The sequence below is a fragment of the Solea solea genome, chromosome 21 (genome assembly GCF_958295425.1).
Source record: "Solea solea chromosome 21, fSolSol10.1, whole genome shotgun sequence".
Classification (NCBI taxonomy): Eukaryota; Metazoa; Chordata; class Actinopteri; order Pleuronectiformes; family Soleidae; genus Solea; species Solea solea.
Genome location: NC_081154.1, coordinates 7,661,205 through 7,674,970, shown reverse-complemented (window position 1 = coordinate 7,674,970; position 13,766 = coordinate 7,661,205). Strand labels below are relative to the sequence as shown.

Here is a 13,766-nt window from a genome sequence, read left to right as displayed (position 1 = left end):
GCACATTCTGCATGCGTTCTAGTGCATGTTTTGTATTGAAATGTATGTATTTGTTGACATTTTAGAGGAAGCTGAGCTTCCCTTTCTGTCTTAGAGCGATCGCCACTGATACTGTATATAAAAGGACGGGAATCCTTGTCTCTAGTCATTGTCAAATTGTTGACAACTATCATTCTGTTGATGAGTTGTTTTAGCTCTGCTCGGTGGCTGTCAGTGTTGTTACCTTTATTCTCTTCGTCTCACTCTCAGCATCTGTAAGTAAACACCCCTCCCACTGATGAGTCACTGGGACTTATCTTTACTCATCAGTCAACTGCCGGCAAAAATTAAAAGTCTGTGTGTGTGTGTGTGTGTGTGTTTGCTCACAGCTGGGGCAAAAACAAACAATGCCAACAGATGATGTCATTCACATTTCACATTGTTTTGTTAAGACCTTGCATTTCGCCGCTGTCTAATTGCTGCTGTCATTATGCAAATGAGAAAAACACTAATTAGAGAATGCTGTCTCTTAAAGAATAAAATGAATGACAAACTTCAAATGGGATATTATGGAAAAATGAACACGTTGAGTTGATACTGTGAAAAATGAATCTTGCGTCATCTGAAATGAATTCAACTCAACTCGACATCTCTGACGCATTTGCTGTTCTCGGTTGCCGTCAGTCAAACGCCCTGAGGCCTTTTGCTTGCATGAGCCGTTGTTACTCTGCCTGCCACTTTTCATTCTCCACCGCTGCCCATCGATGTTTTGGAGGTCAACTGCTTTCTCTCCCATGAGCTCAGGCACCATCTTGAGGTCATGCAGGGCTCTGGACTCTTCCTAGCATTTTACAGCCTTAGCAAACCCTGACTTTTATGTGTGTCAGGTACAATGGCTGCTCCTCACGCCGCCAAGGTGAATGACTAGGACTTCTGTGTGTGTGTGTTGAGCTTATTGAGCCTAAGATCATTCCCTGATAGCAGACCACAAGAGCATTACCAGGATTAGTGAAGTCCATCCAGGCCTGTGTCTGAAGGAGCGACTATGGTTAAGGATGAGATTGATTGGCAGACATTCTGCAGCAAGAGCTGCTCCGGCTTTGAAAGGTGCTCTGGGATGAATCTCTGGGCAGCATACCCGCGGTCGACATCTCGTGACTTGAGGGGGTCTTAGAGGTGGAATGAATTGTCTGTGTGTCTTCAGCACTGTAAAAGGATGGTGTCAATATGAGGCTGTTGCTAAGATACCAGATGGAAGATGATGGCACTCGAGTCATTAGCCGGCTCTGAGGCCGTCTGCAGGGTGTTGTTGTGAGAGGCCTGAGGGTTATTACGTGAAATATTGGTTTTCCAATATGCATTTTCGTCAGGAGGTAGGACGGTGCGTCACGAGCAATTACCGTCCTGTCGCTTTTTGTGTTTTCCACACTGTAGCTATTACTGTTTGGAGGCGGCGTAGCCCCCAACGTAAAGCTTTTACTTTCTGCGCACTCTGCTGCCGCGTAACGTTTTTTGTTTTCCCGCGTTGGTTTGCCTTTCTTTGTGACATTTAGGACGGATGTCAAAAGATAAACCCCCAATCATGCATTGTCAGTCAATAAGCTGTCAAGTGCAACTTAAAATGTACTTAAGAGGACAAATAAGAGTCTTCCTTGTTTGTCTTGAATCTCAGATGAATGGCTGTTACATGTTGCTGTAAATGTACACTTGTGACATAAAGATATTTTAAAAGCTTGTTGCAGGATAATTACTGTTCTTTGATAGGAAAAAAATAATAACATAAAAAGAGAATTAAGAAATGTAAGATGTCCAGCCTGCATGTATGTTTGGCAAAGTGACAGTGTTTTAGTTTCAATGGCAGCTATTGCCTACTTTTAAAGGGCACATACAGTGTTTATCTTTCATATTGTGTTATTTATATTCTCTGAATGAAATATCTATTATTAGCTGTCTCTGTCATGTTGTTTATTGTTTCCCTGGTGAGACAATAAAGTACATTAGATCTGATTTGATTTGTGTCCGTTCTATCTATTCACAGAGAGAAATGGTGTACGCACCTCAGGACTCTCCGCCCAACCGCCGCCTCAGCAACCCGCCCATGTCTTCCCAGCATTCCTCCTCCTCTGCCTCACCTCCCCAAGGCTCCCCCTCCCGTGCCCGCCTCCTCTACAGCAGCGGCAGGCCTTCGTCCTACGGCGGGCCGCAGCACAACACCCACTCCCTGCCACACCCACACCAACACTCACAGTCCCACCACTCCTCTCCTCACCAGCAGCCGCAGCTCCACCAGCCCCACCAGCCCCACCACACCCAGGCGGCCTTCTGTGCCTCCTCCAGCGCCATCCTGGAGCGCCGGGATGTGAAGCCCGACGATGAAGTGGGCGGGTCGAGGAGTATGGTGCTGCTGAGGGGGGATGAACGCGGCGGTGGCGGGATTTACGCGGACCCTTACTCTCTGGGCCCAGAGTCAAGTCGTCTGAGTCTCGCAGGAGGACCTCACTCCCCTCTCCCGGCCAGAGCCGACCCGTACGGCTCCTTATACCGTCGCGGAGGAGGAGGAGGTGGAGGTGGAGGAGCTGGATCAGTGCGCTCCCTCACTTCCTATTCAGCAGCTGCTTTACAAGGGGAGCTCATGGAAAGTGGCGCCCTCTACAGGCCAGGGGGTCCACTATACAACGATGCTTATGCTGCATCTGTGTTGGCCATGGGGTTGCGGGTGCCACCACCTTCCTCCCCACAGAAGATACCAGACGTGAGGGATTCTTATGCAGGCACCTTACCCGGACGTGGCTCCCCCGGCAGGCAGAATTTGCGGAGGGACTCTGTGACTTCCTCCGTGTTTGGAGACAGTCCTAAGGCTCGGGGCCCGGGTCCAGGGATGGGTTTCACCTCAGAGCAGCTCTGTTTGATGGCCGGTCCTGGAGGGGAGGGCTCACCTCTGCTGGGGAATGAGACAGAGACCAGGTGAGAGAGGGACGTTCTCTGGAGTTCTTCTAGATTTCTTTGTGACAGGTTTATTCATAAATCAGGATAAATATGCACCTACAGTATAAGTTGTAGAAGAAGAAAAGATAAACAAAGAGATAACTCAGTTATGAAAAAGAAATAACCTGGAAATACTTTTTGAAGTCCCAAGCGTCAATGCTTTTTTAAACTGTGTATCTTGTCCTGCTAGACTGCAATTCTGTTTTTGTGGTTATGTTTTCTATCACCAAGCTGCCGTAACATGTCAATATCTATCACAGGATTCATATCGCAAATCAATCCTACTTATCTATGTGACCTCTCTTTTGGATTCCATCCATCCACCCATCCAGGGAGCGTATGGAGGCAATGGAGAAGCAGATAGCCAGCCTGACAGGACTTCTGCAGAGAGTCTTGAGCAGAGCGCCCGAGGCAGAAAGCCCGTAAGGCAAATACTCAACTGCACATTTTTATTCCTTCAAAACTCGAACGAAAAAAAATTAAGTAATGCACAATGGTTGTTGTCTCTAAATGTGCAAGTAAGGGGGTTTTCAACCTATAAGTCACAATCAATATTTTACCCTTAAAACAGCAGCAGTTCACCTGCACACACTTTCTCTCAGTGTTAAAGCGTTTGCATATTCCTGCAGAGAAAGTGAAAGTGAAGTGATCATTCCCTATGGTAGAAAAATGGGAATATGTGATATAATATGTAAATGAACACACACACACACACACACACACACACACACACACACATAGCCGTAAGGATATGTACATGTATTTCACCTCACAGCGACACCTCACCTCAGTAGCTAAATCACAAGTGTGTTCTGACTGCATTATGTATTGTGACACTTGTCTCTTCCAGGGAGAAGATTGAGACAGCCAGTGACTGCTCAGGAACTGACAGTAAGTCTTCACCACCGATCTCTCTCTCTCTCTCTCTATATATATATATATATATATATATATATATATATATATATATATATATATATATATATACAGTATATATATGTACACACATATGTACACTGCCCGTCACTGTTCCACACAGCTGCCTGTTTTATAGCCATGCAAAGTGGCTCTTCTTCCTTCTCACAGAGCTGCTGCCACTGCGTCCTTTTGTCAGTATTTTTTATTTATTTTTAAATGCCGCATATGTATGTGATTGTAATGGCTGACTCTGAGGCTGCGAGCTTCTTCACAGTGCACAGTGTATGTGCTGGCCTTTGCTGCTGCTGCTGCTGCTGCTGCTGCTGCTGCTGCTGCTGTGTAACTGGTGCCCATGCTTTTTGTGTTTGTTTATTTTAGCTGGACGAACTAAAAAAAAGAAAGGTAGCTACCTGAAGTGTTCTTGGAGAGACTGTTCCCCTGTGTGTGTGTGTGTGTGTGTGTGTTGATTTACCTCCCTCATATCTGGCGTTCCTTCATTTTCCTCAAAAGTCATTTGAGTTGCATAAAATCAGAGAAAAAGAGTTGCATTCTTGTCAGTGTTCCGACTGATTTACTGAAGCTAGACAAACAATGCGTCGGCATAATAAATGCTGACAAAACTGCATGTTTAAAAAAAAAAAAGCAGAATGATTTGATTTCTTGTGTTGAGCGCGCATTTCTCGGTTTAAATTAACCAAGAGGGAGGGAATTAAATGAATATCCTCTTCTTATCTGAGTGTCTCATCCTCACGTTGAATCATAGATAAGCCTTTTATAACTTCATTTTCACTTTTCTTTGAAGTAGATCTGTTAATCAAACATTTAACTTCTGCTGAAGATTTACAGATACTTCACACTTTCCTACTATACATTATAGATAATAATAGTCAGATTGACTTAACACTTTATCTGAGGGCCATATTTGCGTACATTTAAAGTCGGGGCAGCCCTCTGATGACCGCAGAGCTTCAGCGACGCTGTCAGACACTCGTCTGTATCTGTCTTAAATTACGGCCCAAGAAAGCCCCACAGTGCCTTCGGCTCGGCTGGACACGCGCCGCGGCTATAGTTGGAAGTTAATTGTCTGTGGAGGTGAAGCACTGAGGTGTTTGGGTTATAACTTTCTTTTTTTAACAACCTATATTTTTTTTATTGAGCATATATATTTCACACACACTTAACATTCTGCACTTATTTTATGGCCCAACTGTGGGCATAGTGATTCATTAAAAAGTGAAGCAGGGTGATTGTCACCGAGGTGATATATGAAGGAAAACACATGGATACATAGAAGCTAAATATAGTTAAGGACTAGTGTGTGCACATTAGTGACATCTAATGGTGAGAGCGGTGACTGCAACAAAGAGCGGGCTCCTCCGCTCACACGTATGGTAGTATATTCATTTTCTGACAACAAAGCCTCCTACACACTGCACCTTTATATTAAGAATGATAAGGAATGGAAGTTACAAACATTGAGTTTACTGATCTGACTTTCAGGAAATGTGTTTGCAATTAATTTGACAAAAACTTCAAAATACAACTCCCCCAGTTCTGTTATCGATCGCCTACTTCTGCTTTTCTCTGCTATTTTCCATGACCCCTCATCCCAACCTCTGTCAGAGCATAATGTCGCACCCTGTCGTCTTTGTTGCCACTTCATAAGATGATCACTCACTCACTCACTCACTCACTCATTCATGCTATTTATCATCAAGTGTGCAAGATGTAATCTCCACCCTTGACCTGCAGTACACATAGAACTTGTCCTGAAGTACTTCTACTGCCAAACGACCAGTGCTCTGTTTTCAGGCATCAAATAATATTTCTTTTATTTCACTATTTTCATCCAATACAAGTTCTTTGGGACAACTTCTATCAACGTCCACTGTTTTCTAATGGAATGGAGTTCCCTACATTAAAACAGCACTTGTACATGTGCAGCTTTGACACCTTCTGCTCCCTTGGCCCTAATGCCACCTCCGCCCTCGGGGGCCAACCAGCCTGTGATGGTGTCCCGTCTCCAGATGCAACTCCATCTGCAGGGCCTGCAGCAGAATACCAACGCGCTGCGCAAGCAGCTGTCGCAGCTGCGCAACACGCAGGTGTGTGTGTGTGTGTGTTTGTAGTGCAGTCGCCAATGAAAAAGGATAGTATGTTCATTTTAAACAATCTGTAAGTTTATGGACATACTTTTGTGCCAGTTTATTGGGTACACCTTCAAAATAAACTGCTGCCTCAAGACATTAAATGGACTGTTAAAAAATGTAGTCCCTGTAAAACTGTGAAATGGCTCATTAGACATCCCAAACCTCTTTCATTGCCGCAGTACATTTCTTAAATATTCTATTTGAAATAATTTGAAACCTTTTTTTTTTTTTTTATCAATTTGAAGTAAATGGAAAGTGTTATATAGAGGCTGGATATATAAAAAAAGGAATGTTACTCTCATCATTACAGTTGAATTATCACCTTTGTAAAACACTAAAAAAAATAACCTTTGAAAAATTGGGGTCACAAAATGTGTGTAAAAATTCACATTTTAATGATTTATTTAACTCTATTTAACTCTTGCGTCCCAGCTGGAGAACCAGGACTCCGTCCTGTCCCTGCTGAGGCAGACCGAGTCGGAGCTGAGCCTCATGATGCTCGACGCCACGCGCACCCAGGAGGACCCGCTCCAGAGGCAGCGCCTCCTAGTGGAGGAGGAGAGACTCAAGTACCTCAACCAGGAGGAGCTGCTCATCCAGCAGCTGCAGTGAGTCCAGGGCACGATTGATTAGTGCGACGAGCACATTAATTAGATGGTAATTTATCTTGTTAACAGCGGGACCTCACGCGCTGTGGGGACTGGCTATCGAACCTCAATGCTGCTTTTTTTTAATATATTTAAAGTTTGGTTAACTTTTCAACATTCACTTAACGGACTGGGTCGATCAACAATGTTAAATACACAGGGTGGACATGCAGATGCAGCCTTCACTGCAGACACAGTGCATACTATGTTATTAATGCTTCATGTGTCATTATGACTTGTTTTCTTTACCTTCTTTTGTCTAGATCTAATATAATAATTTAAATCAAAGGTTTGACCATTTCACGCAGGGAAAGATCTTATACAGCTGACAAATAGTGAGTCTGTGTCCCGATCGTCCCCAGTGACCTGGAGAAATCGGTGGAGGAGCTGCAGAGGAACTCGTCCGTCAACCACGGCCTGGTGACGGAGCAGGACGTGGAGCAGAAGAGCAAAGAACTGAGGATGTTGGGAGAGACGCTGACCGAGCTCAAAAGTGAGTGTGCGCTGTTATGACCTCCCGTACGTCTGCGGTGGTGATGGAGCAGTGATTGCCGGGCTATTGTGTTTCTCCATTTAGTTCCCAGAAGCACTCATTAGTATTTCTGGTTATTTCATCATTTGTCAGTGTGTGTCAGTCAATGCAGACGCTAAGTAGCTCTCTCCGTCTCTCAGTTCTTTTACCAGTCAAAGTGAAAAATTATACTTTTAGATTTTCAGAGATGCAAGAAAATTATCCTTTATTGACTTTACTCAATTACCAGAAGTTTTGGTAAAACTTGGTAAAATGTGGTGATAGTAAGGTAATAATTTTGTCACAGGGAAGTAATAACGTGGTAATACCATCTTAGTTGTATAGTTATCACTAAGTGAGTGTGTTTAGATGAAATCTGTGTGGAATCTCACCTTGACATAATAAGGTAATGTATTTTCATGCAAAGATGGTGTTACTGTAATATGATCTCTTTAATACTGCACTTCTACCACTGTAATTTCCATGCTGGCATTACATTATTATTAAGACAGCATTGATTGGTTGTTTGGATAGTATTGGAGTATAGTATCAAATTCATGTTGCTGCGAAAGCTTTGGGTCATCCACACATGTTTTTACTGAGGCTGTGCTGATATGACAGGAACATCCACATATCATGTCTCTTTTCCTGTGATCAACCCTCCTTGCCTGCCTCCCTCTCCACCCCCCATGCCCTCCACCTGTCAACACTACGTCACCCATATTTGGTTTTGCCTCCAAACCCGTTTCTCCGTCTCTCTTGCAGACCAGTTCCCCAGCCTGCAGAGTAAGATGCGAGTGGTGCTGAGGGTGGAGGTGGAAGCGGTGAAGTTCCTGAAAGAGGAGCCTCATCGCCTGGACGCCCTGCTGAAGCGCTGCAACACCATGACCGAATCGCTCAGCATGCTGCGCAGGTACACACACCGAGCACGCCTCAGTTTTGTCACCACACGCCAGCTCACTAGCCATTTTCTTGTCTTTTTCATCCTACGACCTACGTCATAACCAAGTTTCACTACTGATAATATTATAATAATTTACGCCGAGTACATTTCTTTTCTACTTTTATAATTTAGTGTTTTGATTATTTGCACATTAAAATCAGATTATTACTATAAATTCTGACAATGCATCATTTTTTTTTAACTCAAAGTCCGTACGCATGATTTAATACTGTCGTAAATTTTAACTGTGACCTTGAGTGGATTTATTTTGGAGGGAGGGGCTGAACATGTGCTGTCGAACAGTGAGCATCGCTGGCATTGACCTCCTTTCGCACGAATTCTCCGGCATTCTGAAATTAAAAACTGCTCTGACCTTTTTATCTAAAATGCATAAGTCTGAAAAGTTGTGTCTAAATCCCATGTTTTTATTTTGTTTGTTTTTTAACTTTGCCAACAGCTTCCGCAAATGGATTTTCAAGGATAAAATTCCACATGACCGTTAAAGAGATTTAAAGCAGAAATGCAGCTCTCCTCCACGCATCCATTCATCTTTTTTATTTGACTGATGAAAAAAAAAACGAGCGCCGCGTCAGACAGTGAATAATTACCTGTCAGTCCGGGAGGAAAAGTTACTCTCTGAATACTGAGAGATCCATCAGTGGGAGTTTACAGAGAGCAGACTGCGGCAGCACTTTCCACGAGTGTTGCTGATGCAGTTAATAACAGTGAGAGGCTGTGGTGGTCAGAGCTCGTCACACAGCCTCCCATAGAGATGATTATTTCATCAAATGCTTCCTCTCTCGTTTAGTTTCCTTCTCTCATTCAGTGTAAATTAATTGATAATAGCAATAAACTTCATTTGTGTAGCACTGTTTAAAGGAAGGTCACACTCGGTTATAATTTTAAACTTTTAAACAACTCAAGCCTCAAAATGTCCGTCTGGACTTTTTTTTTAACCATAAAAGGGCCAGAAAATTTCCATTTTTCCAGAATAACTTTCAACATCTGGCAGTTATTAACAACTTACTGCATGTTAAAATAATACAATACAATTTTAAATGAAGAAAAAACACTGTTGTTGTACATGAACACCTCATTTTGTGTGTTAAATTTGAAATTTGAACAGTAGAAAACATATTTAAAAAAAACATTTGTTTGAGTTTTTGTTTCAATGTGCAAAGACATGCCAAACAATGGACACACAGGCATTTTTCCAACTCTCTCCTCTCTGGTGACAACGACACTGATTCGCCGACATCCTGCAACATCGCGAGTGAAATTACCGTAATAACCACAGAATAACCACAGCTTTCAGAAACCGTTGTAATTTTTCCGATAGCACAAACCGTTGCGGTTTTTTTTACGGTAATGCACAAACATGTTGTCTGCTTCACGCTCGGTGTTAAAGGGTTTAAAATACAGAATAAAAAAAGCTATCAGATATGATGAAACAAACAAAAACACAGACAAACAATTAAAAGAGGCCAGCAATAAGACCATGATGCAACAAAAAAATGATGTGCGTTTTCAGAATGGATGTCATTGATCCAGTAAGCCTCAGATCTTTGGGCAGGAAGCTGAAATAATGGCTTAAAAAAAACCAAACATGTAAAATCACGTTCCGCATGAACGGATGGAGACAGTCAGTGTGTTAATTGGCATTCACAGTAGCCATTAGGCCCGGATATGCAATCTGCACTGTCCAATCTGCCACAGGGGCAGAAACTAGTCGTTTATCACGGAGCGTCGCGATGATAGCCTGCTCTCCGTCGTCTTCGCATACATCCGTACATTTATTTAATAAAGCTGGACAGCGTAGGTTACCGTGTGAGGGTCGGCGGCTGGATTTATAGCCACGGACTGGGAGTTTAAAATTCCTGAGAGCCTTATGGCCGGATGCAAAAACGAGTAAACACAGAACAGCTCATCAGTCGGATGAAACTGTGTTTACAGCATGAGAGAATAAATAAATGTTTATTTATATGTATTATAATGACGCTTTTTGACATAATATTTGTCCAGTAGCTGTCAGTGGGTAAAGCACTGTTAATTTGACACACTTAAAGCTGCAGTGCATGACTATTTGGGTGATTTTTGTTGTTGTTGATGATGATGTTATTCTGCATCTGTTTGGTCTTTATGAAGAGAAACTACAGGATGTTTGTATGCTGTGAGCTTCATATTACTGTTGCCTCCCTGCGTCTGCCTTTTGACATAAAACAAATTAGTGTGTAAAACAAGATCTTAACAGCGTTATAATGAAAAACTCAGAGCGTCATGTGGAGCTTGTGATTTTAAAGTAGCATTTATTTGTATTTAAAAGTTAAACGCTACAGTTTTAGATCGTTTGAATCCATTTTATTTGTCTCTCATAGTTTCCATATTGCTTTTCTATCACCGTGTGAGACCTTGATGGTGTCCTGTGTGTATTGTAGTGTTTTGTATCCCTCCTATATGTACAGACAAGTCACAGAGGGCATGTGGAAAGGCCCTGAAGATCTTTCCAGCCAAACACAGAGGAAAGCGGAGGACGCGACTCGCAGCTCGGAGCTGGACATCCTGAACAGTCCTCCCCTCAGCCTCTCTGACCTGAGCACCAGCGCCGGCCTGGCCAACTGGATGCCCGTGTCCAGCGGCAATGCAGACGCCACGGGCCCCGAGCAGGACATCCAACCTTCACTGATCTTCAGAAACCGGGTCCTCGATGAGCTGCCAAGTCGGCGTCCTGCTGATAAGTCTGTGTCAGCTGAAGTCAGACTGGTAATCAGCTGCTTATTATGTGTCGCCCAGCACTAAATGCACATCATTCAACACTGTAAATATGTTGGTATCAGCCAGATGGTAATTTCCGCATTTACATGTGGAATTGCATTTGAAGGTGATTACATTTCGCACAGCGCTCTGGTTATAATGCCATCTGTCTGTGACGCCACAAAACACGCACTGAGTTATGGTATGTCTGCTTTGCCTTTGAGGAGCTTGCACCCTCCGTCTTATCATCTTTCTCTATCTGTGTATGTGTCAGGCGGCAGAGCGTGACTGGGAGGAGAAGCGTGCCAGCTTGACCCAGTTTAGCGCCCAGGACATCAATCGCCTGCTGGAAGAGACCCAGGCCGAGCTCATGAAGGCCATCCCGGACCTCGACTTTGCTGCCAAGCACATCAACAAGCCCGCAGTGCCCCCCAAGCCCCAGATCACCATCCCGGTAGCTTCCACCACAGCCGCCACTCCTGCAGTCAGTACCACTAATAGCACCGGGACCACGGCCACCACAACCTCAACCCCCACACCCAGCGGGGACCAGCAGCCTGGCAAAGTGCAGCTGGCGGCGCAGAAGCTCAACAGCATGGAGGGGGGCGGCTCACAGCGAGGGTCAGGTGAGTCTGTGCTTTGGATTTACAGTAATGTCATTGTAAGAGCAACGGTTTGCGTTTTCATGCCGTAAAGTCTGGACGCGTTGTCTTCCGTCTACAGTCGACCTCAGTGTGACCAGGTACCGCACAGAGAAACCGTCCAAGTCCCCACCACCGCCTCCGCCGCGGCGAAGCTTCCCGTCGGCACACGGCCTCACCACCAACCGCACTGGAGAAGTCATCGTCACCACCAAGAATTTGAAGGTGAGATCCTAATCGTGTGTGTGACCAATCACATGTCCCCTGATAGTGTCACATGATCAATAAGAAGCTCAGTGTCATGTATATTAATGAATAATTTAAAGACATTTTGAGGGCATTACAGTAGAAATGGAGGTTTGAGTTGTAAGGGACTATAAAAAAAAATCAACAAAAGGTCCAGTGTGTAACATTTAGATGAGTTTCTTCCATGTTTCTTTGGCATTAGATTTTGAAGCAGAAATTTACTACGCAAACTGAGAAAAACAGACACCTTTTTGCTTGGGAAAGGGACGGAAAGGTGTGAGTGAAGGAGTCTTCCAATGAGTTACAGTCTGCAGTCTCACCAGTAGATGTCCCTTTAGGTAGAAACGTTGGATCTTTAGGTAGAAACAGTTTCAATCAAGATAACAGTAAGGAGAGCTGAACAGTAGTTTTACTTTGGGTTCAGCAACATGTTTTGTGAATTTCAATAGTGTATCCCAGATCAGACCTCAATTCTTCAAGGTCTTGCTTTAATAAGATTCTCCAGATAACTCGGCCCATTGTGATTGAGCGGTGTCAAGTAGTCCCATTGAGACGTTTTGACAGTTCTTTCACACGTAGTCAAATATGCTAAATGTCTTCACCTTGACCATTTCACGTTTCTCCTCCTTTTCGAATCTCTTTTATTTGCCGAAAAAGAAGGTTTTTCTTCTTTACTCCCAGCCTCCCTGTCAATAACTGTCCACTTATTATGTGACCTTCACTTCACCCACAGTGGAGAGCATCGAGTCGTTTCTGTGAGATGTGTCCAGAGATGAGCACATCTCCGTGGTCGTTCTCCGCATGCTTTATGGCGTCACAATTGAATTATGTAGATAAACTGCAGGAGCTACCTGCTTTGGCCTCCGCGCGAGTTCTCCCCGGAGACGCCGATGTTTTCTCCCACACAAACAGTAGTAAAGTCAGCGGCAGTGATTCAGCGAATAACTTGTCAGTCGCCTATAAAACGCTGCTGACTGCGTATTATTCACCTTTTTTAATGACACCGTATGGCTGCATTAATCTGGGCACCCAGGAGGAGCGTGGGTGTATTAAATCGCTACATGACCAACATGCAAAACACGTTAGTAAATCTTAGATTAGATGTCGGTGGCAACAACCCGTAATTATTTGTTTAACCAATTGTTTCACACAGTGGGATTCTTTGTAATAAGCTGATTTTCTTTCCGACTTTCCTAATCCTTGCAATCCGTGTGTAAACTACAAAAACATTCGGGGGGGGGGGACGGGACACACTATAGGACAAATGTAATAGTGTTAAGAAAGCAGCAAGTGTTTCAAACTGTCGAACGGTTCTCTCCTCAGCTGCTGATGTGAAGAAACACACTGTTCTGCAGGCAGTGCTGCTAAATGAAGGAGGTGCTTGCTCTGTCTCCGTCTCACAGTTCAGCCAAGAGTGTGACAAATAGCTCATTAGGCTCAACAGAGTCTGTTTGTGTAGTGAAAACAAAAAGGCTGCAACTCCCCCTGCATCTCGTCTTACTGCGTTACAGTTTTCTGCTTTGTTTTTACTTGTCATTTGATTGTTTGCAAAAAAAAAGAGTTACAAAAAGAAAGAATCAAATGAGACATTTTAATAATTAACACCGACCGTATCACTTATTTGTTACCGTGGTTACGAAGTTGCACGTCAAAGCCAGCATGTGCGGTTATTACGGTAATTTCGCTTGTGATGTTTCAGGAGGCAGGAGAATTGAGAGACTCAAAAAATGCTGTTTTATAGTGTTCACATTTCAAATTTAACGTGCAAAAATCTGTTGTTCGTGTACAACTGCAGTTTAAATCAGGAGTGTCAAACTCAAATGACCTGCGGGCCAATAAGCATCTAATCTGGTCAAGAGAGGGCCGGTCTAGAGGAAAAAAAGGGAAATAAAACAACTGTTCAGTAGCGTGGATGGGAAATATGGGATATCCATTTTGATAGTAGACAGAATTTCAAAGTAAAAGTGCGTGTTTTGATGTAAAATGGTAAACATA

The 13,766-nt window shown here is 43.6% G+C and overlaps 1 protein-coding gene across 11 annotated transcripts in view; it reads left to right on the top strand.

Annotated features, from left to right (window-relative positions):
- The window catches only part of LOC131448314 (SRC kinase signaling inhibitor 1-like), a 94,241-nt gene that overhangs the window by 72,057 nt on the left and 8,418 nt on the right, over nucleotides 1-13,766 (top strand). For 9 of the 11 annotated variants that reach the window (XR_009234186.1, XM_058620646.1, XM_058620643.1 and 6 more), the window contains 11 exons: nucleotides 2,018-2,943; nucleotides 3,297-3,386; nucleotides 3,815-3,855; nucleotides 4,261-4,284; nucleotides 5,827-5,987; nucleotides 6,465-6,640; nucleotides 7,042-7,172; nucleotides 7,956-8,103; nucleotides 10,569-10,893; nucleotides 11,159-11,510; nucleotides 11,608-11,750. Coding sequence is in view for 10 of the 11 variants with exons in the window: in XM_058620646.1 (XP_058476629.1) it covers nucleotides 2,018-2,943; nucleotides 3,297-3,386; nucleotides 3,815-3,855; nucleotides 4,261-4,284; nucleotides 5,827-5,987; nucleotides 6,465-6,640; nucleotides 7,042-7,172; nucleotides 7,956-8,103; nucleotides 10,569-10,893; nucleotides 11,159-11,510; nucleotides 11,608-11,750 (2,517 nt within the window). In the remaining variant the exon portion in view is untranslated. The remainder of the gene's footprint in view (nucleotides 1-2,017; nucleotides 2,944-3,296; nucleotides 3,387-3,814; nucleotides 3,856-4,260; nucleotides 4,285-5,826; nucleotides 5,988-6,464; nucleotides 6,641-7,041; nucleotides 7,173-7,955; nucleotides 8,104-10,568; nucleotides 10,894-11,158; nucleotides 11,511-11,607; nucleotides 11,751-13,766) is intronic. The other 2 variants (XM_058620645.1, XM_058620644.1) reach the window with 2 other exon arrangements.